Source organism: Dipteris shenzhenensis, chromosome 30, assembly GCF_047967505.1.
Source record: "Dipteris shenzhenensis isolate YYH24624 ecotype China chromosome 30, Dip_SZ_1.0, whole genome shotgun sequence".
Taxonomy (NCBI): Eukaryota; Viridiplantae; Streptophyta; class Polypodiopsida; order Gleicheniales; family Dipteridaceae; genus Dipteris; species Dipteris shenzhenensis.
Window position 1 is genome coordinate 14,031,883 of NC_141625.1, and position 22,790 is coordinate 14,054,672.

At 46.6% G+C, this 22,790-nt stretch overlaps 1 protein-coding gene across 1 annotated transcript in view; it reads right to left on the bottom strand.

The window, feature by feature from the left end:
* Positions 1–22,790, bottom strand: part of LOC147881746 (uncharacterized) — a 246,312-nt gene that overhangs the window by 93,066 nt on the left and 130,456 nt on the right. The window contains exons 15-17 of the mRNA XM_087401787.1: positions 18,046–18,189; positions 5,630–5,702; positions 4,250–4,332 (exon numbers count right to left, since the gene is read on the bottom strand). Coding sequence (XP_087257913.1) covers positions 4,250–4,332; positions 5,630–5,702; positions 18,046–18,189 — 300 coding nt within the window. The remainder of the gene's footprint in view (positions 1–4,249; positions 4,333–5,629; positions 5,703–18,045; positions 18,190–22,790) is intronic.

Consider the following 22,790-nt stretch of genomic DNA (forward strand, 5'->3'; position numbering starts at 1 on the left):
CACTCTGTACTATCTGCAACACTTTGGTTTCCTTGACCCAATTCTTGCCTTGTTTACTGAATAGCAAGCGATGCAATTTACCAAGTGCACACCCCTCACACACTTCATTTGCTGGTTGCTGCAATTTTGGCATTCCCTGAGTCATATTATTGTTGTACAAGTAGGACAATGCCCTGTGATGGACATGTCCAAACCTGGCATGCCATAAATCAGCCTGGGAAGTGTTTGCTACAGTCAATACCTTCTGATCATAAGGCTGAGCATCAAGCTTGTATAAGCCTTTGTCATATGTGCCTATTGCTACAACCTCATACCCTTGCTTTGGATCCTTGATCCTGCATTGGTTATCCTGAAATTCGACCAACATACTTGCAGGGCTTCACCCACCCGGATTGCCTGACTGATCACGTTGTTCAAGGGTTAAGTGACCTTATCCACCGTCGCCACTGCAGTCCGCACATCCTAGGCTAGACCGTTCATGAAATAATCGTTCAACACCTTCACTACTAGTCGTTGAGTCACTGGAACCCTTTGCAAAAGTTGGCAGTACTGAGTCGCATAGTCTTCCATGTCCTGATTACCTTGTCTCAAGATCCTCAGCCCCTCTAGCGTCTGCAAAATCGTTTTCTCCTTACGAAACCGCTGCAGACAAGTGACCTTGATTTCATCGTAATTCTCGAAATGGTCCGAGGCATACTTCACCAACCAATGTGACGCTTTAGCCTCCAATGTGGACTCAAAGACTGCCCCCTTCTGCACCGGATCCACCACACCAGGCACGTTGAGAGTGTAAATTTTATCAAATTGATGAATGTGGCCATCCGGATCATCATGAGTCTTCCCTTGGAATTTAGTATACTTCACATTAGCCGCCGCCATTGCGGCTGGATTGGTTGGAATGACTTGGGCAATCGGTGCCTGTAGCACTGGTTCCACAACTACCGTTACCACTTGCGGAGTGAATAATAACCCACGAACCACTGATGAAACGCCTCCCGCGGTCGGTGAAGATGGCTCACTTAACACACGTCGACCTCGTGGAAAGGGCTGGACCGCATCATCCGCACTCAGATTGCGATGAACAAGCCTCGCGCGCGTTCTTTTGCGGGCCGCTCTGGCACAAACTGGGCACCGCCATGTCCCAGTACGCCACCACCAGCATCTTGCAGAGTCCTCTGAACATCTCGATCCACATGGGAAGTCTTCGTCTGCGGAGAGAGACGTGTAGGCCGACAGGGTAGCCTCGTTGTCAGTACTAGTGGACCCAAAGGTCCTTGCAACCTCATTTGCATTCATGCCACGGGTTATTACCACAATTTGACGAGTGAGACGATCAATGGCCACATGAAGCATCCACACTTGACACACCAGTTTGCTTGCGAAACGGGGGTCACCAAAACAAGCGCGCTAGGGTAGTGTATTCACCGCAACAAGATCCTTGATCACAACGCTAAGTTATTGTCGTCTCCGGACGACGAGCGCTTGCAAGTCTGCCAATGAACCCTTCGATCGTGGGCGCGTCACATGCCGTCCCTCCCGGCAATGCTGACATGAATGGTGTGCCATAAGGCTCAACGCACACCCCACATGTATGAAAAATTATGAGTTGATAGTGATCGCCAATGTGTAACTCCCTGAGTCACAGGCATTATGGAAAGTAGATAATGCGCATGCTCACACACACAAGACACAGAGTATGCAGAAAAGAAGAATGAAAACACACTGTATCCGAATCCGTGAAATGCATAATGATCAAGAGACACTTGGTCCCGAGGACATACAACGTATGCGGTTGCAACCGCTGACTGAAGGGTTGCGGCCACTTGCGCCCCTTGGGATCTGTGCTAACCCCGCAAGCTGTCAATGCCTTAACACAAGTATACATTGTAATCTATACAACACGTATGCAGCAATCAAAGAAAGATTGTTGCATTATGATTTCTATCCTGCCATAGAGTCTAGAGTGCCCAGTAATGAACCCAAAAGAAAAACAATTCAAACCCCTGTCTCCATGGGTGAATCCCATAAAGCCAAAAAAGCTTCCCAAAAGTAGCATTAGGAAATCTAGCTCTCAAAAGTTGCCGAAGGAGACCCAAGAAATCATAGGTGTGTGGACAATGCCAAAGGAGATGAGGCACAGATTCCCGTGGAGCCAAACATATGTGACAAACAGTCGGAGCAATACGTGCCAAGAGCTGCCCAGACGGAAGAACCCCCAGCATCATCGCCACAAAAAAACCTACTGTCGAAGAGGAACTTTGAAACTCTAAAGCTGCCACAATCTTTTGCGCCACCACTTTGCCGGGTAAGTCATGTGCCAGAGCTGATCTGCCTTATCAGAAACCCAAGGTGGGGGTAGAAGAACTTTTTATAAGGTACAGTAATGTGGGACAGCCTCAAGGGACGCACTGATGAACCTAGAGAGTGAAGAGTCCAATCTTCAAGCCTATCCTAAAGCTCAAGTGGTGGCACCGGCAGCAATCTTTTGCCACAGAGTATGATAATGCATCCCTACACACACGTGCGTGCGTAATGTGTGTATGGGAGAGCTTGAGATGTATGTGCACTATATAAACTGTATGATAGGAGGGGTGAAGGCTGAGTGGGGTGGAGGCAAGAAAAGAAGGTAGGAGGCTAAGGAGGGAGGCGGAATAGAAGCAGGCTGGGAGAGAGCAAAGGAGGGAGAAGTATGCTGCGAAACGAGCAACACGATGGGTCACATAGAGGAGAGAGAAGGCGAAGGAGAAAGGGAGGATGGCAGGGAGAAAGGCAACTAGAGGATGGCAGAGAAGAGTCACACAGGAGTGAAGGAGGTCGCACGGAGGGGGAGCGAGCAACGGCCATATTAGAGCCTTTCTAACATGGCTTCCGAAGTAAATTACATCATTGCGGGAACTTACATGGATCTTCTTATTCTTTTGTTGCTTTATGGACTCCCTATGCTTTCCACCCATTATTTACGAGAGGATGAGAGTAGTCAACATTATCTTCAAGGATATGCCATTGGTCATTCCACTTAGAAGGGATTTTAAGTCTTCTTTGCCGCTTTTCTTTTGTCTAGCCTACTCATTGTCGTCACGAGAAAATTAGGTTCTTCATTACAAGGGATGCTAAGGAGATCTAGTCTATCCATTGTCTCCTTACAAAGGGTCCTTGGTACATACAACAAGCGACAATGTAGGTTATGGCAATGTAAGATCTGTAAACTCTCCATTTGCCAATACCCTCTCAAATTTGTAGGATTTGGATGTAAGGATGTTCACACTTTAATCATCCATAGCCGGGCTCCCCTCCACATATGACATCATGCTAGGCACCTAAGTTAAACCTTATTCACTTGCTCAAGAGAAAAAATATATTTTCCATAAATGCACAAGGCATAGATTGACGATAGCCTCCACTAGTTAGTTCTTCACTTTTTACTTGCATCTCCTTGGGTTGATTTGACATTTACGATTGAGACTTGTGCAACCCAGGAAAGACTTTTTCCCCTTTTTCCCCAAAAGTTAGGTCGCTTGGCCTTTCAAGTTTCAATCTTTTGCACATACAAAATAATCATGTCCTCCAATTCAAACTATGTTATATGCTTCTATCAATTTGAAAGCTTCTATCAATTTGAAAGATGGCTATAAGTCTACGCATTTTGTGAGAAGCTTACACATTTCACTTACAGACTCACGTTTACAAAGTGTATGTCAACAAAGAAAATTAAAGAAGCTTGAATAGACATGAGGCATACACAAAAGAAAAGGGCTTATTCCCACTCATAGTTAAGGAGAGCAATGAAAGGGTGCAAATGTATGTGCACGTGCACATGTGTGCACGCGTCTCTGTGTGTTTCCTCATATATAGATGTGCGTATGTGTGTGAACACATACACATATCTAATAACTTGCCATATCTATGACAAGGAATAAAGAGTTTCAACACCATGATAGTTATCATTATGCTTTCACATGCACATATACCCACACTCTCATGCACAAGAATCCATACATACAAAAGTACTGGATTTTGTTTTTATTGGTTCTTGGATGTAAATGGCATGATAAAAGATGACATATAAAAATTCTACTTCTCTAGGGCACCACAAACTTTTGTTCTTTCTACATAAATTCCGTTAGGGCCCTAAGCATATCTAAGAAATACATACATATTTTATTTTCTTGGTGATGTGATGTGAGCATTCGACTTTTCTATGGACATATTTACATATTAAAAAATAAAATGACATGAAAAGAAAGTGCACCCTATGCCAAGTGGATCATGTTCTTTGATCAAGTGCATGATATTCTCCTCAGTACATTTCCATGAAGCAAGATTGGAGCTATCCTGCATTCAAATTTAAACTCAAAATTAGCAAATTTATAGAACTTTATGAGAGGTTGCAAAAGTACTCCATGTAAAACTATTTTTTCTCATCTATGATACTATTCTATGAACTTAATAAACCAAAAATGTTCCACACATAACCAACAAACTTGTAAAAAAGGACATACCAATGGGTCCAGGGCGGTAGTTGATTACACAAATTCAACAAAGATGATGTCTAAACTCATTCACCACACCGTGTGTCTCTGTCTTTGTACGCAGCAAATAACTGTGGTTAGGATTGTCCTCCTCCATGGTGTTATTAGAGGCAGGGGATCGAAGATGTTGGTTTTCGCACACAATGAGATGGTTTGAGAGACTGGGGTTACACATGGATAGACTTCCTCCCAGACTTCCTCCCTTCCAGTACAGCATTGATGCGCCGTTCTCCCACTCTGGTATCATGAGGTCAACCAGGTCATACAGAGGACCTTCTACAGCTACACACATTTCGGACCTGGTTGACACCGAATGAGCTCGCAGAAGCTCAGCTTCTACAAATAGCATTGCCTACATATCTCGGATGAGGCCTTTATTGACCCACCAGGGTATACAGGGATTCACTTGCCCCATTCATCGCGCATCTCCATTGGGCAGTTCCGGGTCTCCTCACATAGACTCCGCATTGAGAGTGGTCGGGCAGAGGGTATAACGAGGGAGAGGTGTATATGCACGTTGTGCAACCTACAAGAGGTTGAGTCGAAGGAACATTTCATCTTCAGATGCCATGTTTACTATGAGATCAGAGGACGTTTTTATTGCCTTTTGAGAGATAGCTCCGGGCTGTTATCCTGATTTCTCTATTTTCCGGATCAGAGGTGCCTGGCCGCGTTCATTCATGAGGCAGTTAGGCACCATAAGCGCCTACTCCGATCTCAGAGACATGAGGAGTATACCCTGGTGGACTCTTCTTAGAGCATGATCACGGATTTCTTCTAGCCGGACAATATAGACGCCCCTATACAGGTCCTAGGCATGACCGAGACCCAAAGCCAGTGACACGGCAGCTCAAACACAGGGTCAATGCATTTACTGACGTATATTACAAACCTCTTACTTTCTGGCTTCTGTTAAAACGTGTAACGTCGCTGCAAAGACAAATTGATTGATCACAGGATTCATGCTGCAAGGAATAACTTCAATTTTGGACATGGTCATTTTGTTTTTGTTATTATGTATAAGGGAAGTAAATGATTCATTGTTATTCTGCAGGGGGAGCACACTGGGATCTTCAAGTTGGCAAGATATCAAACTGTACCAGGTTCATAACGTGTTGATGGTGTTTGCTATGCCCAGGAAGGAGAATGCACATTTCGAGTAACGCTCGAAGTCTGTTTCCAGGTAACATAACCAAACAACAAGATCCACAAAAGGTGCAACAGAATGAGGCACAGATGAATTTTGTGAAACCAAATGGCTACCAAGAAAAGTAAGCCATATAGCAATAGTGAAGTCAATTTTTCAAAACAGATACATCTTACCCAGGAAAGAAAACCCTTAACAGCAAAGAAGTTTTAATGGTTGCTCACTTAAGATGTTCTTTTCAAATGACACTTGTGCTTTTCTACACAAAATCAACATAGCATATCCAACCCTTCGTGAAAGAGAGAAACTTCAAACTGAGAATCTACCTATTGAGAAATTCATCCGATTATGAATAAGTATTTCCAGAAACTCCTCTCGACTTGGAGACACATGAATTCAAATGGGTAGATCATAAGAAAATTTTGATAAAACTCTTGTTTAAACTGGTTCGAGAATCTTTTAAAAATTATTCTATCATTGTCTATGCCGAAGTTACACCTCTTAGACACATACATTATTGGCTTGAGAGGTATGACTATAACTTACAAAATGTGACTCCATCAAAACAATTAAGACAAGGAGAAGCAAAACACAGGAAATGACAGTGCAAGTATAGGTATTAAAGAAAGAGAAGACAACCAATTAATCATAAGCAAATGCAAGGATGACATCAAATTCAAACAAGAATGCAGGAACTTGAAGTATATTCCTCAAAGCAACTTTCTAATCTCTTTGACATACGGGCATGAAGTTGCTGCCTATGTCAATTACATCACTAGTCAGGTTAGGTCGTGCTTCAGTCTGTCACATATTACTTTATCATCGGCAGCTTGCATGAGGGCGTGATACAAGTTGAGCACAAGAAAAGAACCCACAATGCCCTATCCAACAACTCAACGACAAAAAGATCAACAAATGGAAGGATGGTAATGTTACGGCATAATCCATCGATTAACTAGGAGATACTGGAACAATACAAATTGGACAGGGACAACTCTCTGGTCTCACAAATAGTCCTGCTGTTATACACTACAATCGACAATGTTTGGCAGTGCTCACTCCCTATGTTTGAAGCTTCCACGTAAGCCTGTTGCATTTGATTGGACAGGGACAACTCTCTGGTCTCACAAATAGTCCTGCTGTTATACACTACAATGGACAATGTTTGACAGTGCTCACTCCCTATGTTAGAAGCTTCCACGTAAGCCTGTTGCATTTGATATTTACAAAATATTCACTTGGCACATCAGTTAATGAGCAATACTATTGGCATCACCATAACCTCTCGCCGTTCTTGATCCGGAGATGCAGAGCAGAGCCCTTTTAGTCAAACTTCTTGTTAGAGGTTTGACTCCAGGAGATCAGCCGTGGAAGCAGTTCCTACTGCATGGGATTCACCAGTGCACCCCTAAAGCAGCAGGTCAGTGGGTAGGTAGAGTCAGTTGGATCTTCCTGACGGACCAGCATTCTCAGCCTTCCTCACCACTTGTGAAAAGGCTTATTCAGATATGGGATCATTTTCGACAACACCTCATTAGAGCAGTTCCCTCCTCCAGAGAGGAAATTGCCAGATAGCCACTTTACCATAACCCCATGGTTCGGTAGCAGGGATCTTCCCCTGGTACAGAACTTAGGACTCCCTTGGCCAGATGGCATGCTCAAGGGGTTGTGACAGTCGGAGATTGGTTCAGGGGAGGTGTGGAGATGTCAGAGGAGGTGATCAGAGATAGACATGGGCCACTTCGACAGATTGCTGCCACCAAATTACTGATCATGAGAGCTATTCCTCAGGAGTGGAGGGATATACTTACAGATCCAGCCTATGTTCATCCCATCTCTACTTGGTCAAGTTGTTTTAGTGAGGCTGGGCTATGCATTGGAGTTCGTTTAGGACCGGCACCGTTTATTTATTTTGAAACGGACTCCTCTCACAGCTTGTATCCCACTCAACCCCTGGATCGACAGGAGCTCCTTTGGCAGAGAGTCAGGGTCATTGGTTGCCTCGGTAAGGAATGGGCCACAGATCCTTCCAGGTTGACCATTGCAGAGGATACTAGATGGAGACTTTGGATTTTTCAGGGTCGACCTCTTGCGAGCTTGACTAGGACCCAGGTGAGTGGGCATGGCCTGCTCCGGTGGCAGGCGTTCGTCCTCTTTCATTTTTCCAATACTCGACGAGGGAAGGTTACAGGCTTCAGCAGAGAGACTCTCATCACCTACCATCTACTTCCCAGCATTGGCACGCACAGGGACTTACTGCAGAGCTCTGCAAGAGCTACTGGATCCACTTTTGAGTCATCAGTAGAGCCAGGAAAGTCTCCTACTTTCTTTGGATCACTATACATAGGGGCATACCTGTGGGTACTTGGCTTCAGCAGTTGGGTAGACCCTCCTTGTGTATGCGTTGTCAGCTTGCAGAGGAATCTAGCAAGCATTGTTTATGGAGTTGCACCAGCTCTAGAGTGGTATGGACAGGTATCTTCAGGTTGTTCTCATATGTTACATCTGAGTCCTTTCTGATGACTTGGGGTGCTGCCCTTTGGGGGAGAGGATCTGGAGCCTTTACTCTCTTTGAGTCAGAGCCAGGAGACCATGGTTTCTTCATGCAGCGTCGCCAAAGACGGGGTCCCATAGAGGCCAGCATCATGGAGCCGCAGGATTTACTTTTGGTACCGGTACCAGCTCAGGATTCCATACCTGGGAGATGATTTCCAGCATTACCCTATGGCGGAGTCGCGATGTTCTTTTGTCCTTGAGGGCCATTTATGCATGGAGGCTGACACTCTCGCTTCCATTTGGGCGGACATTATCTTCACTCTCAGGAGTCAGTGGGAGCGATGTACAAGCACCTCTTTGGCAGCTCGTGGGAGACTTACATCCTTCATGAGGACATGGGACTGCTCATTATTTTTTCATTTGACCCCTTTTGGGATGTCGTGGCATTTTAGACCACCTCCATGGCTTTTTTCCCACATTGTTGAGGCTAGGGATAGAGTACTTTCTCTCCCACCTGTTGTATGATTTGTTTTGAATGGAATATATCATTCTTTTCTTTAAAAAAAAAAAAAAAACTCAACCTGATCACTTACGTCCAACTAATTTTTGGAATTTCAGAGATATGTTTTCACAAGAGATTTAAGCGCCAATTTTATTGCCCTCGAGAATAAATCATTACAAAGCATGCCAAAACAGATTTAGATATGTATATATATATCGTACCTCTTTATTTTATAAATCTCATTTCAGTTGAACCTTCATGGGATGACTTGTCTTTTGAGATCCTGCTCTGATACAATTGATACACCCCCTTGTATCTGACTTGGAGTATCACATTAAGGTAAGCGGCTTGAGATAGTTGACCACACACGTATGGCTGAGCTCAAGTAGATTTTGCTCGACAAAGTTCAAGGCAAGCACTAGCAATCGACAGCAATTTTGTATGCAGTCGATCTAAAGCATCAAGGCTCTTTTAAGGCACCATGGGTTGACGACGATTTTGAAAAATCACCATCAGTTGACGAGGATTTAAAAAAAATACTATCCTCACCTCCGTGCATCGAAATCTTTCCTAGTTTTTCCAGGGGATGACATGGGCATCCTCAGCCAATGCCATATTGCCTCCATGGCAAAAGGAGCCTTGGATACATGGCAGCCAGCTGGCGGTGGAGCCTCATGAGTCAGTAAGCACACATGGCAACCACACAAGGTGTCACATCAGCCATGGAACAGTAGAACAGCAGCATAATAGAAGTGGAGCAACAACAGAACAGATGCGAGGACTTGCAGCAGATCTACAGCAGGGACCAGGGCAGGGGAGGGGTAAATAAAAACTGGTACGTGTGACATGTAACTCACCTCCAGGCTGTAGTTCTCATCCAGCACCACCCCGAAGCTTGGGAACATATGGCACGAAGAGCACGTTATGGTCAATTCATGTAGCATCCATACCACTAAACCGAATCAGCCAGTCCCTAACCTCTCACATATGCCACACCCTACATCCTGCACCCTCTTCACGAGACGGGGGGTAAAGGATGCCGTAATGAAACTTCATAATGGCCGAGCGAAGGATCATGAGGGACTATGCACTGAGTTCATTGCATATGGGATTAACCTCCTAGCCCCAATCTTAACAAAGCTCTTTAATGAAGTTGTTTGTTTGGGGTTTCCACGCATTTGGACCATTAACACTCTCTCACCCATCCACAAGGCAGGGGATCCCATGAGCTCGGAGAACTATAGGACCATTATGATTGAACATGTCATGTCCAAGATTTTTGCATCAGTACTTGATTCCGAGATTAGCAGATTTGCGGAGTGTCGATGACTTAGAGCAGCAGCACAGGCCGGATTCTGGCATGATCATGGAACCAAGGACCACATTCTCATGCTCAAGTATATCATCGAGGAGACGAGGGTACAGAAGCAGAGGATTTACTGTTGCTTTATGAATTTCCTTAAGGCATTTGACACGGTTCCGAGAGCCCACCTCATACGGCAGCCTACAGGATTTGGGTTATGACCAGGAGATCATTTGGGTTGTCATGGCACTTCATGAGAGAGTTTGAGGCAGAGTCCGGGTAGAATCTGGGTGGACAGACGAGATCATGAGCACTATTGGGGTCAAACAATGGCGTCCATTATCACCTACCTTGTTTGGCCTCTACATTGAGGAGCTTGGGACAGTGACATAGACACAGGGGGGGGCTAGTTGCTCTCTTGCAAGCACGCTGATCGGGATATTTCTTTACGTAGATGGCGTGGCTCTTTTGTCTTCCTCAGTAGAGGGGCTCCAGAGACACCTTGACGTACTACAGTCCTTCTGTGAGTCTCATGATTTGAAGGTCAACTTGGGTAACCAAGATTATGATCTTCAATACATCTCGAGCCGTCATGCTCCAGGAGCAGTTCACATTTGATGGGTCACCTGTCGAGATAGTTTCATCATACACTTATCTTGGGGTTGTCTTTTCTGGACCCATCTTCACTATGAGACGGGCGATGCAGGCATGCTTGGGCAGAGGATATGCGTCATTGGCCAGACTAGAGAGGCAATGCTTTCGCTCGTACTTTCAAGATCCACGGACCAAGGGGTTGCTTTTTTACTCCTTGGTCTGTCTAGCGGGGATGTACGGCAGTCCATGTTGGGGGTAGACTTGTCAGATAGAGAATGGGCCCGTGTGGAGCGGCTACAAGTTCTGATGTTATCACGGATGATTCATGGTAAGCCATCCGTTCCTCACGAGATCATTCACACGCTGAGTTTGGGTCACCCCCATTACAACTAGATGCTGCATTCAGGTAATTACATATCTGTATCAAGTCAGGGAGTATGGGGATTACACCTCTGGGCGTAGCAGGCTACCATGGCTAGCACTGTCCTCTTCTATGGCACTTGCAGTAGGAGGGGACCAGAGGTTCTGGTATGCACGCATAGAGAGATGGTTTGAGCGACTAGGGCTCCACATGGATAGACTACCTCCCTTCGAGTACAACATGGATGCTCTATTTTCTCCCCTCCTATCACATGAGGTTAACTAGGTTATTCGTGAGGATCTCTTACAACTACACTTATTTCGGACTTGGTTGGGACCGAGTGAACTCCCAGTGAAGCTTAGCTTCTACAGAGATCACTGCTTACATATCACAGAGGAGGGTTTCATTGACCCCCTAGGATAGACACAGATCTTGAAGTTTTGTGAGGTGAGCATTCATGGAATCTCCCTCATCCATATGTGTATGAGATAGCTCTCTCTTCAAGAATGAGACTCTGGCATCATTTCTTGCTGCAAACCTACTCTCTAAAATCTCCCAAGCTGCCTTTGATGTCTTGCATGACCAAATGTGAGGAATGATAAACCTCTTGATAGAAAGAGAAATAACTGAAAGGGCTTGTGCATCCCGCGAATCCCACCTTTTCTATTCTGTTGTGGGAGCCACCAAAGTAGCAGCTGCTCCTCCAATCACTTGTCCTGCACCTTGAGCCACTAAGAGCCTTTGTCGTATTGACCTCTACCCTTGCCTCCACCTTGAGTGGGAGTGACAGGCAGCCAAAATCCTAGAGGAGAGTGGTTTGACATCATAGTACCTGCCAAAATCCCGGTAGAGCCGCCTCTGTGCAGTGCCTAGTCCTCAACGCTTTTGCATGCATCCTCTAGCATACTCCTATTATTCCATTGTGATATGCATCCCCTCGTCTCTCTCTGCTCTCTCCATTTTGTCAAGTAGCCAATCGACATGAATATTCTTTGGAAGTGCTCTTAGATGCTCAAGGTATGGCACACGAGATCCATGGTATGTACGAAAGAGGGCCCTTTCTCCTTGTCTTCTTGCCTTTGCATCCTCATATCTTGTCACCTATCTTTTCATGACATCAGTGTTAAGCATGAGATTTGAGGGCATTTCTACTACCTCTTCAGAGATAACTATGGGATTTTGGCCCGATTCCTCTCCTACCCAGACCAACGATATTTGGTAGGTTTCATTCATGAGGTACTCAGACACCGCGAGAGGATACTTCGTGCACAGAGACAGGAGTAGACTTTTTCCTTAGCTGTTCCCTCCCAGAGCTCTCTCACATAGTTTTTTAAGCCAGATCACATGGACCCCCATGAGACGAGGCCTCGACATGACCGTGACCCGGAGCCAGTGACCTGACAACTCAGACAGAGGGTTGACACACATATCACACTTGGGGACATCCCCTCCCTGTTTAGAGTCAATGATCTAATTGGAACCAACAAGTTTGGTGTCACCATACGCTAGGTGATGGGGAGGCTTTTGTTCACTGTACTTCCTTTAACCTCCATTCCTAAGTATGTGCTTCTCTCTCTTCATCAGTTACCCCTATCTCTTCATCTGCCCCACAGGAGAGGTAGAAAATGAGCAGCATGTACTCATGAGATGTAGAGCATACATGCACATCAGAGAAGGCTATGGGGGAAGCAGAGATCTAAAAAATTGCTGGAACAGCCAGCTAAAAAGCGAGGCAGCTACTTAAAAGAGATTTTGGAACATCACAACAAGGTACTGATTCTAGCTCACAAGCTAGCCCAACAAGTACTCACTACATGACAAGTCTGTGAGATTTTTCTCTCACTGAATGTAAGGGATCACTATTAGTTAATAGTGATCACCAGTCCCATAGATCTTGAAGGGTCTCACGCGGACTTTAATACAATCATATCATATCATATCTATGCTCTGTTTCTCTCTCTATGATCAACCTTGCTCTCTCTCATCTCAATTTTTCTCTCTCAAATAGTTTTACATACCTCCCCTTGCTGCCATACAAGCGGTAAACGCCCCCCCTCCCCCTCTCATTTCGCCCCCCTTTCCCCTAGCTGCCATATAAGAAGCCCCCTTCTCCCTCTCTCATTTCACCCCCCCTCCCCCTGTCCCTATCTCATTTTGCCCCCCCTTGTTGCCGTACAGACCCAAGCCCCCCCCCCCAAATTGCTGCCATATAACACCAGCACACCCCCCCTCATTTTGCCATAGCTACCAGGCGACACCATTCCCCTTTCCTAGAACAGGAAAATGCCTTAGGGTAACAAGGGCCAACTCAAGGCAAAGAGCCAAACAAAGAAGCAACACAAGCATGGGAAACCTTCAGAGACTTGAAGGTCGGGAACGGCTGGTGTTTTGGAATGCCGTTCCCTGGCATTCTGAGATTTACTGCCTTGCATGGCAGTCTAGTAAGTTATAATCAGGTGTGAGTCATGAGTAGCCTGATCTTTGTGTGGCCCTGACTAGGGTCCAATTAAGAGTGGCCATGTCTCTGGAACATATTTGAGGCCTGTTGCTAGCATTCGTGACTCCTCTCTGTTGTATACCTAACATCAAGAGGCTACTAGGACAGTACCTTGGAATTGGGCAAGTGCTTGCTAGGCTGTGCGCGGTCTAGTGTGTCTAGTAGTCAGGGTCATTGTAGCCTACTACATCTTCTTCTGTGAAGAAGAAGTGTACGATCTGCTACTACTATCCAGGGCCGGATTCATGGTGGGCCTCATGAGTCTGCAAATAACCTCGTGTATGAATAGTGTGAGACATCTTTGATTTGGGTAATCAATGACTGCCAATGTCTGTGTATCCATGGGTGAAAATACAATGATACCATGCAGGTCACTTGGGAGCAGGACACGGAAGGTTCTAGGAAGACTGCTGAAAGGCGTGAGAATTTCTGCAAGGCCTGGCCTGGAGGATGTTATACAGCCTTACAGATCGAGGAATCACTGATCATATAGCCCCCCACTGTGGTTGCTGGCACCGGTTTCCGGGACATCCTAGGCAGTGAGCTAGGGTCCTGAGAAGCAGGCTGCATAGCAGCCAGCTGCCCCAAAGAGTATTTAGGGATCAAGAATTCCCATGGTTATGGTTTCCAACTCAAATTGTGTGCTAGCCTTAAATGGACAATTGTAGCTGGGTCATGCTACAATGGTAACATAGCTGTACGATGTTTTGAGGACATGCTAGAACAAGGTGTGATACCAGATGCTGCGACATTCTGTCATAAAGTGTGTGTGCATAATCATACCGGACCTGGGTATTGGGACTATCCCTCTAGAAATCTCCGCCAAAAGTCCTTAGAGTTGTTACCAAACAAAATGTTTAGTAGTTCCTCCTCATTTCGGCAAATGAATTCTAGTTTCTTTCTACGTACCAATCGACAATACTCACGTAGTGTCTTTGTTTTTTGTTTCGAATCTAAGCTGACAGCGTAAAGCCTTACACTCATCATCGTACCAACTATTATAGGGTATGGTCCCAGGGGGTGGAGCGGGTGGTGTGAGGGAAAGCGTGAAGGGCAGACTTGTGTAGTGAGCGGGTGACCAAGGCAACACGATCCTCTAATAGGGATATGCAGTCAATATAAGCGAGAAGTATGTACAGGCGGCCAGAGTAAGTAGGTGAGTGATCGTGGTCGAAGCGTATATCATGATAGGTGGAGTAAGAACTCAGTGGGGTGGAGGGTGCTGTGCGACGTGGAGTGGAAATGCTAAAGAAAAAATAGATATGGTTAACCCTTGGAGGGGGAGGTGCTACGGTAAAATCAATGATGCGAGATGTGAAGGCAGGGGATCCCATGACGTAATCAACAACACTGGAGACTCCGCCATGTAGCACACACGATTTTGGATCATTGCCTCCGTACACAAGAGGTGGAACATGCTCACATCATACAGGAGCAGCAGAGAAAGATGGAGACTCTACGACAGGGTGTCCTCACAACCTAGACAACGGCTGTTGGTCTTCAAAAGGAGATGGATGACCTCCAACGCCATAAAGAGGGAGCCCCGGTGAGTAGTCCTACTATGGAAGAGAGGATTGCCATGATGGAGACGGTCAATGAGGAGGCATCCAAGTGAGTGCACGTTGTGAAACAGGGACCTCCAAAGGAAACAGTGTCCACCACTATACTTGAGCAGTAACAGAGAGCCAATAAGGCTCTCAACATCAGGGTCCATGGGGTTACACGCACCAATTCAACTATCTGAGATGCTAGCACCTTTGTTACCTCCACTTTGGGGGTACTAGAGCATGGTATTGACAGTGCATGGTGGGTCAAATGAGCTCTTACTAGAGATCAAGCTCTTGTGATACACTTCAAAGACACTTAGGCTTGACTAGCAGCATTGTGCATCCGTGCATCCTTGCGAGACCACCCAGATATATATATGGACGAGGACCTCACTCTATAGGTAGAGGAGAGGCGAGCCCTCTTACTCTAGCAGGATGCCGCACATACGAAGGGGAGTCAAAATCAACCCAAGTGTGAACCCATGGGATCTAGCCAAAAAAAAGGGGGGAAGAGGGTGCCGTTGGGGTTTGGGGGGGAGCTTTTGGTTGCGCTCTCTAACCGAACTGTGCAAACCGAACTGTGCAGAGAATTGCAATGTTGATTGGTGGTGCCAATGTTGGGGTGCTCTTGTGTTCTCTAATCTTTATCTATCTTTTGTTGTATTAGTGTTGTGACTAATAGCTACATGAGGCCAAGTTTGCTACAAAAAGATGATGCCACAATGTGAATGCATATAGACTCCTAACATGTCAAAAAGGAAGTCTCGAGGTGGATGGTCGAAGTGGGCAATCACTCAGAATTGCGTAAACCCTATTGTCATCTCTTGTAAACCACATTCCCATTCAGCTAGGCTGAGTATCCCTGATCGGAATTCGACTCTTGGCATGGTCTAGACATTTGAGTGAAACAAAAATAAGATTTTGCCTAGGTAAAAATTATCGATCAGATAGCCTTGCTTCAAAAAGGGCTTTATCCATTGCTAACCTGACCTTGAAAGGGTCGATACCTAGGATATGTTTAACCAAGACATTCTTCTATTGGATTTCCGCTTGTCTACTCGCCTCTTCTTGCTCCCCTATATCAAGAATGGCAAGAATTTCTTCCCCTCTCATGGCTGCCATTCTGAAAGCTTGGGGCAGCTTCAAAAACACTCTTCGGAGAGTTCCACCCTGAGAAGAGATAGACAGACAGCCAGTCATGTGGAATGACTCGATACTGGATGAGCATGGCAGATCACTAGGAGCGTCACATTATATGCAGTGGTCTAGATGGCAGAGGGGACCTGCTTCTACAATAGGTGCCTGTGAGGCGTTTAGGTAGCTTCCAAAGGATCAGAGACTCATTTCTGTTAGCCATCTCAGAGGAAGTGCAGTAAGGATGCAGCAAATAGAGGTAGCCATACCAGCAGAGTGGATAGATACAGATGATATGCCGATCACAGAGTCCACTTGGTTGGGAGCTTTCACGATGATGAGTATTCCTTTACAGGTCATAGCCTTGCAGGTTGCACTTGAGGAGACCTTGGTCTTTGATGTTCAGTCGGGAGGCAGACTTCTCAGATCTTCACGTGATATTCTTTTGGAGGTTGCCTTCCAGCCTATTAGGATTGCAGGTTGCATGGAGTGGGGCATGGATTCACAGTGGTATCTTGATCCCGGCCCTCTTCTCTTGGCACTTGGGTCTTGGAGACTCTGGTTGTATGGTGGTTCCCCCATTAGGTTCTTGCAATGGGACCCTGGGGAATGGGAATGGATTGACGAAGGGCACTGAGAGAAGGGCATCCCCTTCTTTTGTTACACAATCAGAAATGCCAGGAGACTTCAGCTTAGAGTAGAGGTTGGCGACCTTCGAGAGCTCCACATTGGGATTCTTTTCGGATTCCTGTAGAGATGTAGAGGAACTTTTGGAGGAGGTTCTAGAAATCCCTCACGAATAGAAACATCACTCTTTTCTTTTGGCTTTCTATTCATGGAGGGAATGCAGTGAACCTGTGGAGATCCAGGTTTGGGGCTGACCCTACTTGTCCTCGATGCCACGCACCAGCTGAGTCAATTCAGCATTGCCTTTGAGAGTGTAGACAAGCGAGGATGATTTGGAAGGGTGTTGCTAGGATTCTTTGTATTTCCCATAGAGCACCCTTCTTCATGACCTAGGGATCACTGGCATGGTTATCTCTCACTGGCCCTCAAGTGTTTTTCTAGGGACATGACTCAGATTCAGCCTTCATTATATGACGACACTCTGTGGACTCATGTTCCCTTCAGGATGTTCCTTTCACTCCTTTCAGAGCTGCTCATGCCTCGGTAGACACATCATGGGAGATTTCGGCTAGCATTACAGCATGGCATATATGGAGGGCCAGATGTACGGAGACGATGGAGGGTTCATAGGTTCATCCCTTCCAATCTATGGCTAGTATATGGACTGATACTATACATACTCTGATGGCCATCTGATTAAGCATGCAGGGATCCTCCAGAGCAGCTACTGCCGGAGGGCTACCTTCTTCAGAGTTTGGAGAGGATCTCCCATCTTCTCTGAGTTTTCTTTAGGGTTGAGGTGGCATTTTCCGCCTCGGCCTTCGATTTTTGTTAGCTCTTTTTGAGCTGTTTGTTTTTCTCATGCATGGCATGTTGTACTCCCGCATTAGAGCTTGCTCTTGCAGTTTTCAATCATTCTTAATGAAGTGATCTTTTTGTTAAAAAAAGAATGGCAAGAATATTATAGGGCTACAAGCTCCTTCAACTCAAAACAGGGTCTAACCTCATACAAATAAAATTACCAAAAGCTTGGCATTATTTGACATAGGAGTAACGTGAATCCAGGTTTACTAGTGCGCCAAAAGAATAAACAAGAAGCAGGAGGGAGAAAGGAAGAACAAAGCTGGAGCTTAACATTTTATTCCAATTCCATGTTCAATTCAGAACTGCAAAAAAGGGGTTATTCAAATTTGTTGTTATTTCAGCTATCAGTACAATCCTCATCGCAAGAAAAAATAAAACCTTATATTCAGTATCTAATGCTGGTCTATCCCATCCTTAGTATTCCAATAAAAATTAAAAGCGTACTTATATGCGGTATCTAATGCTGGTCTATCCCATCCTTCCAGACTCTGATCAAGTAGAGCCCTTGTTCGAGAGGATATTTGGAAAACATGAGGCGTCCCAAGAACAAGCTCTAATATTATGACACCAATGCTCCACATATCATACCTGAAAACAAATGCAATATTAAGTGAAACCTCTTATGGAGACAATGTGTAATTATGTGTAGGGATTGTAAGGTGAATGCAATCATTTCAGCTTTGCATGCATGTGAGATGTCGTAAGCAAACCTTAATCTATTTTAAGATTTTAATTGCACCAAAAGCAGTGAAAGGCAGCATAAAAGAGTCCAAAGGGGACTTGTGATGTAGCACACAGAATACAATACTGTGGCCTCAATCCATAAGCCCCCAAAAAAGGAAAAGCTACTGACATATAATTTAAAGACCAGGAATGCAAGTTGTCTACAGTGGGATTGCTTGTATATAGACTGCCTCTTTTTGTTGATATCTAAAATCATATAGCAAGCCTTTATTAGGCTTCATCTAGTAATCCATATTGAACCTGATTCAGATTAAACGCATGATTTTCCAAAGATGATCACTGGTCTTTTTCCGGCTGAGATGAGCTGCTGCTCCTCCCCGTGAGCTACTGCCCCCCCCTCTCCCTCCCCCCCTCTCCCCCAATCGCTGCTCCTCCTCTCCCTCCCCTCTCGTGAGCCCCCTCTCCCTCCTCCCTCACCCTCCCTCTCCCCTTCCTCCTCCCCGCCCTCCCTCTCCCCCCCCCCGCTGCCCCCTACCTCTCCCTCCCTGCTGCCCCTACCTTGGCGAAAAATCAACAGGGAAAAGAACCCTGCCACCTGAAGAAGAAGCCCTGTCAACAGGAAACCCAATCACTGGCTCACTAAAAGTAGAAGGCACAAACTACTCCTCTGGGAAATCTGAATCATCTGCCAAGGCTGAATATGAGTTCCTGTGAAGCAAGCTCGACACCGGAGTGGGAAGGATCCCTTTTAAGGAAAGAGGATCAATAGTGTAAACCATCCCCTTCCCCCTATCCAAGGGAGGAAGTGAGGACTGCTCTCGATCCGATGTCTGCCCAGCCGCGGAGACCTCTACTACCTCAAGAAGAGTGTCTGGCACCGTTGGTTCTAGGGAAGAAGCTGCAACCGGGGAGGAGGTCGAAGCTTCAGTGTCTCAGACTGTGCGAGGTGAGATTGGAGGGACAGCTCGAAGTGAAGCAGATTCCACTAGTGTAGCCTCGTGAACTGAAAGAGGGATCTGCACATGAACTGGAACCCACTGGAATGCATCGTGTGCCCCTGAGGTAGGTGGAGGTCGAGAAGCAGGTGATGGACTTATACCACCCCCCTGTTGAGGCCGAGGAGCAGGTGCTGGACCTGTACCACCACCATCCTGAGGAGGACCACCATGTGGAGGTCGAGGAGCAGGTGCCGGACCTGTACCACCCCTCTGTCGAGGCCGAGGAGCAAGTGCTGGACCTGTACCACCCCCCTGTCGAGGCCGTGGGGCGGTAGCTGTACCAGAGGGCTTCTTGGGCCTTTTCTTCTTCCTGGGGCAATCCCTGGCAAAGTGTCCAATGGTCCTACATATCCTGCATTGGTCCTGTCTACCTGAAATCTCTACTCTCTGGCGAAAAAAGGAACCATCCGGGTGCTAGATCATAACATGGTCCATTTTGAGGTTAGGATCCTTACAAAGGACCCTAACTCTAGGTACCCCATCAGCCTTGGTTGCCTCTGCCGCAGTGAATGGCAACCCAGGGAGGGGTGGGAACCGCGCCAAAATGCTCCCCAATAACAGAAAGAAGTCGATGGTAAACCTGGGAAGCCCGGGAAATCTGATGAAGAGCGAAAAGATTTCCTTATCTGCCTCCACTGGGTCGAAACCAATATGAAAGGCGTCAAAGAAGATCTTCCTATGCGTGCTAGCAATGTGGTAGAGCATTCAATCTCTACATCCTTCTTGAGCTGCTACAACTCGTCTTTAGAAAAAGTAATTAGTTTTCGCGGCCGGTGGAGGTGGAGTAGGATTGGCTGACGGAATATCCATCGCCAATCTAGGTGAGGAGGCTGACTCTGACAATTTTGGGGGCTCCTTCCACTCCAAAAAATGCTGCGGGAGAATGAGGAAGGAAAAAGGCGGGGGTAGGGGGGTAGAGAACAGGGATAGGAGGTGAGGAGGAGCGGGGTAGGGGGCGAGGAGGGGAGGGGTAGAGGGGAGAGGCTGAGAGGCTGAAGGGGAGGGGGCGGGCTGAGAGGGAGGGAGTGCGCAGGCTAGGGAGAGGAGAGGGAGAGGAAGGAGAGGCAGGGAGGGGGCGGGCTGTGAGGCAGGGAGGGGGCAGGCTGAGAGGAGAGGGAGAGGAGGGAGAGGAGAGGGAGGGAGGGGGTGGCGGTGCAGGCTGAGAGGGAGAGGAGAGGGAGAGGAAGGAGAGGCAGGGAGGGGGTGGGCTGCGAGGCAGGGAGGGGCGGCGGCGGCGCAGGCTGAGAGGGAGAGGAAGGAGAGGCAGGGAGGGGGCGGGCTGAGAGGCAGGGAGAGGGCGGCGGCGCAGGCTGAGAGGGAGAGCAGAGGGAGCGGGCTGAAGGGAAGGGGGAGGGCTGAGAGGGAGAGGAGGAGAAGGGAGGGAGGGGCTGAGGGAGGGGGAGGGGGATGGGCTGAGGGCAAGGGAGAGAGGGAGGGAGGGGCTGAGGGAGAAGGGGCAGCAAGGGAGTGGGGAGGAGCAGCAGCTCAATAACACTGGGACATTTTTTTGTGAGAGAACAGTAGATAACTGGTTGTTACATGTGCAAATTTAATATTTGTCTCAGAGGAAGGGAGGGAGTGCTAAAGGAGTATTAGAGTTATGGAAATAACTTAACCAATTCCTGCAATTTCTTTGCTCTTTTCAATAAATCTTAACAGGGGCAGAAAAGGGACTAATATCTTTGTACAACTTACTGTGACAATATAAAACCTGACAAAAAAAAGAGGCATATGGACCCAAATTGATGAAGAGTATGAGAAAGTTCCTTAAAGAAGGTGTGACTATACAAGTGTTGACTACAGCAGTGGCAAAGAGACTCAGTGTGTCTGATACTACATTATTGAAGATGTCTAAGAAACACCCACAATGGCTATATGACAAGTCTCCTTTGGAGACTTGTGATATAGCGCACAGAATATGCCCAAAAAAAGGAAAAGCTAATGATATGATATCAAAAGACCAGGAATGAAAGTTTTGCACTTTGGTCTACAGTGGGATTGCTTGTATATAGCCTGCCTCGTTTTGTTCATTGTCTAAAATCCCTGTATATGCAAGCTATTTTAAGGCTTCATCTGGTTTTAATCCATATTGAACCTGATTCAGAATAAACTCACCTTCGAAAAACAAAATTGCTTCGTAATTAAGATGCAATGTTTAGGATCCCTTTTTGTGAGAGAACCGTAAATGACTGATTGTTGCACATGCAAAACTTTTATATTTGTCTCACATCAAGGGAGGGATACCAAAAGAGTATTAGAGTTTTTTTTTCCCATAAAAAAGACCACCTATTAAAGCTTGAAAAACACCATACAAATCAGCTTCCAAAGGGGAACTAAGCATGGTGAGTACAAAGAGAAAAAACTGGCTGCCACAAATAGAGCCAGCCTGTTCCAGAGAATCAGCTCACTGCCTAAAGGAATCTCTAGAATAGGGGCCAACAACCAAGGAAGCTGGTCTATACATCCATCGAATATCTCCCGCAGAGAGGGCATAAAAGACACTGTAGGCCAAGCCTTGCGAAACACTCTGCCTTTCAGTGGTCGCTCTCGATCTTGGAGTACTGCGCTCCCAGATGGCGTGCAAAGTAAAGATGATGTCCTGCTAGATGGCTCCAGGTAGCCGTCGGAGGGACCCTCTATCCGCCCATCACTTGACTGCACCAAGCGACCCAGATGCTCCAAGCAGTGATGCTGGAAACCTCTCCCAAACATTGTCCTCTGGGGAATGCATTGCACATACACAGAACAATGGCGATGCATCATAAATCTCTATCCATGAGGACCTGCTGGCCATGAATCGTATAGTTGGCGAAACTGGATCAATTGGGAAAGCATGCCCCCCTTGGTGAGCCATGCAACCATCCCGCATGCAAAGTTCCACTGCATCCACCGCATGTAAGCCACAAGCCTGAAGGCTACTAGCCAAATCCTCTGAGCCGCATAACAACTCCATAGGTAGTGGGGGATCGTCTCCAAAACTCCCTCTATGATAGAAGCATCTCCCATCTACCCGCATTTGCTCTAACCAAGGGCCGATGTGGGCAATGAGCCAATAGCCAAAAGAAATAGGAAATCTTCGATGGTCTCAAGCTGATCCAAAGATGAGGCCAGAATTGGGAGACAACCTCCCGAGGGACATCTTGATCAACCTAGTGGCGTTCCAATTGAGGCTGTCCAAGCTGTTGTCGCCAGCTGAAGGCGTTAACCGATGCGAGTCGCGCATGAGGAAAAGGGCACCTCCCCTAACCTGTCTGAGTGTCCTACTCGAGCTGGCTAAACCACTCCCTCGGGTCCACTGAATATCATGGAGATGCCAGCCCTCCCAAAGCCACAGGCGCCAAACTGCTCCCTCTGCGGGCGGCTGACATGACTATGTCTGGTTCAGTGCCAGAACCTTGCCCCAACGCCGACTATCCTGATCTGCTACCACCCCAAACCATCTAGGGGCCACCTCATCCCCGTCGTCCCTCTTGTCTCAGTCTGTAACAAGCCTCCTGGCCACCTTGT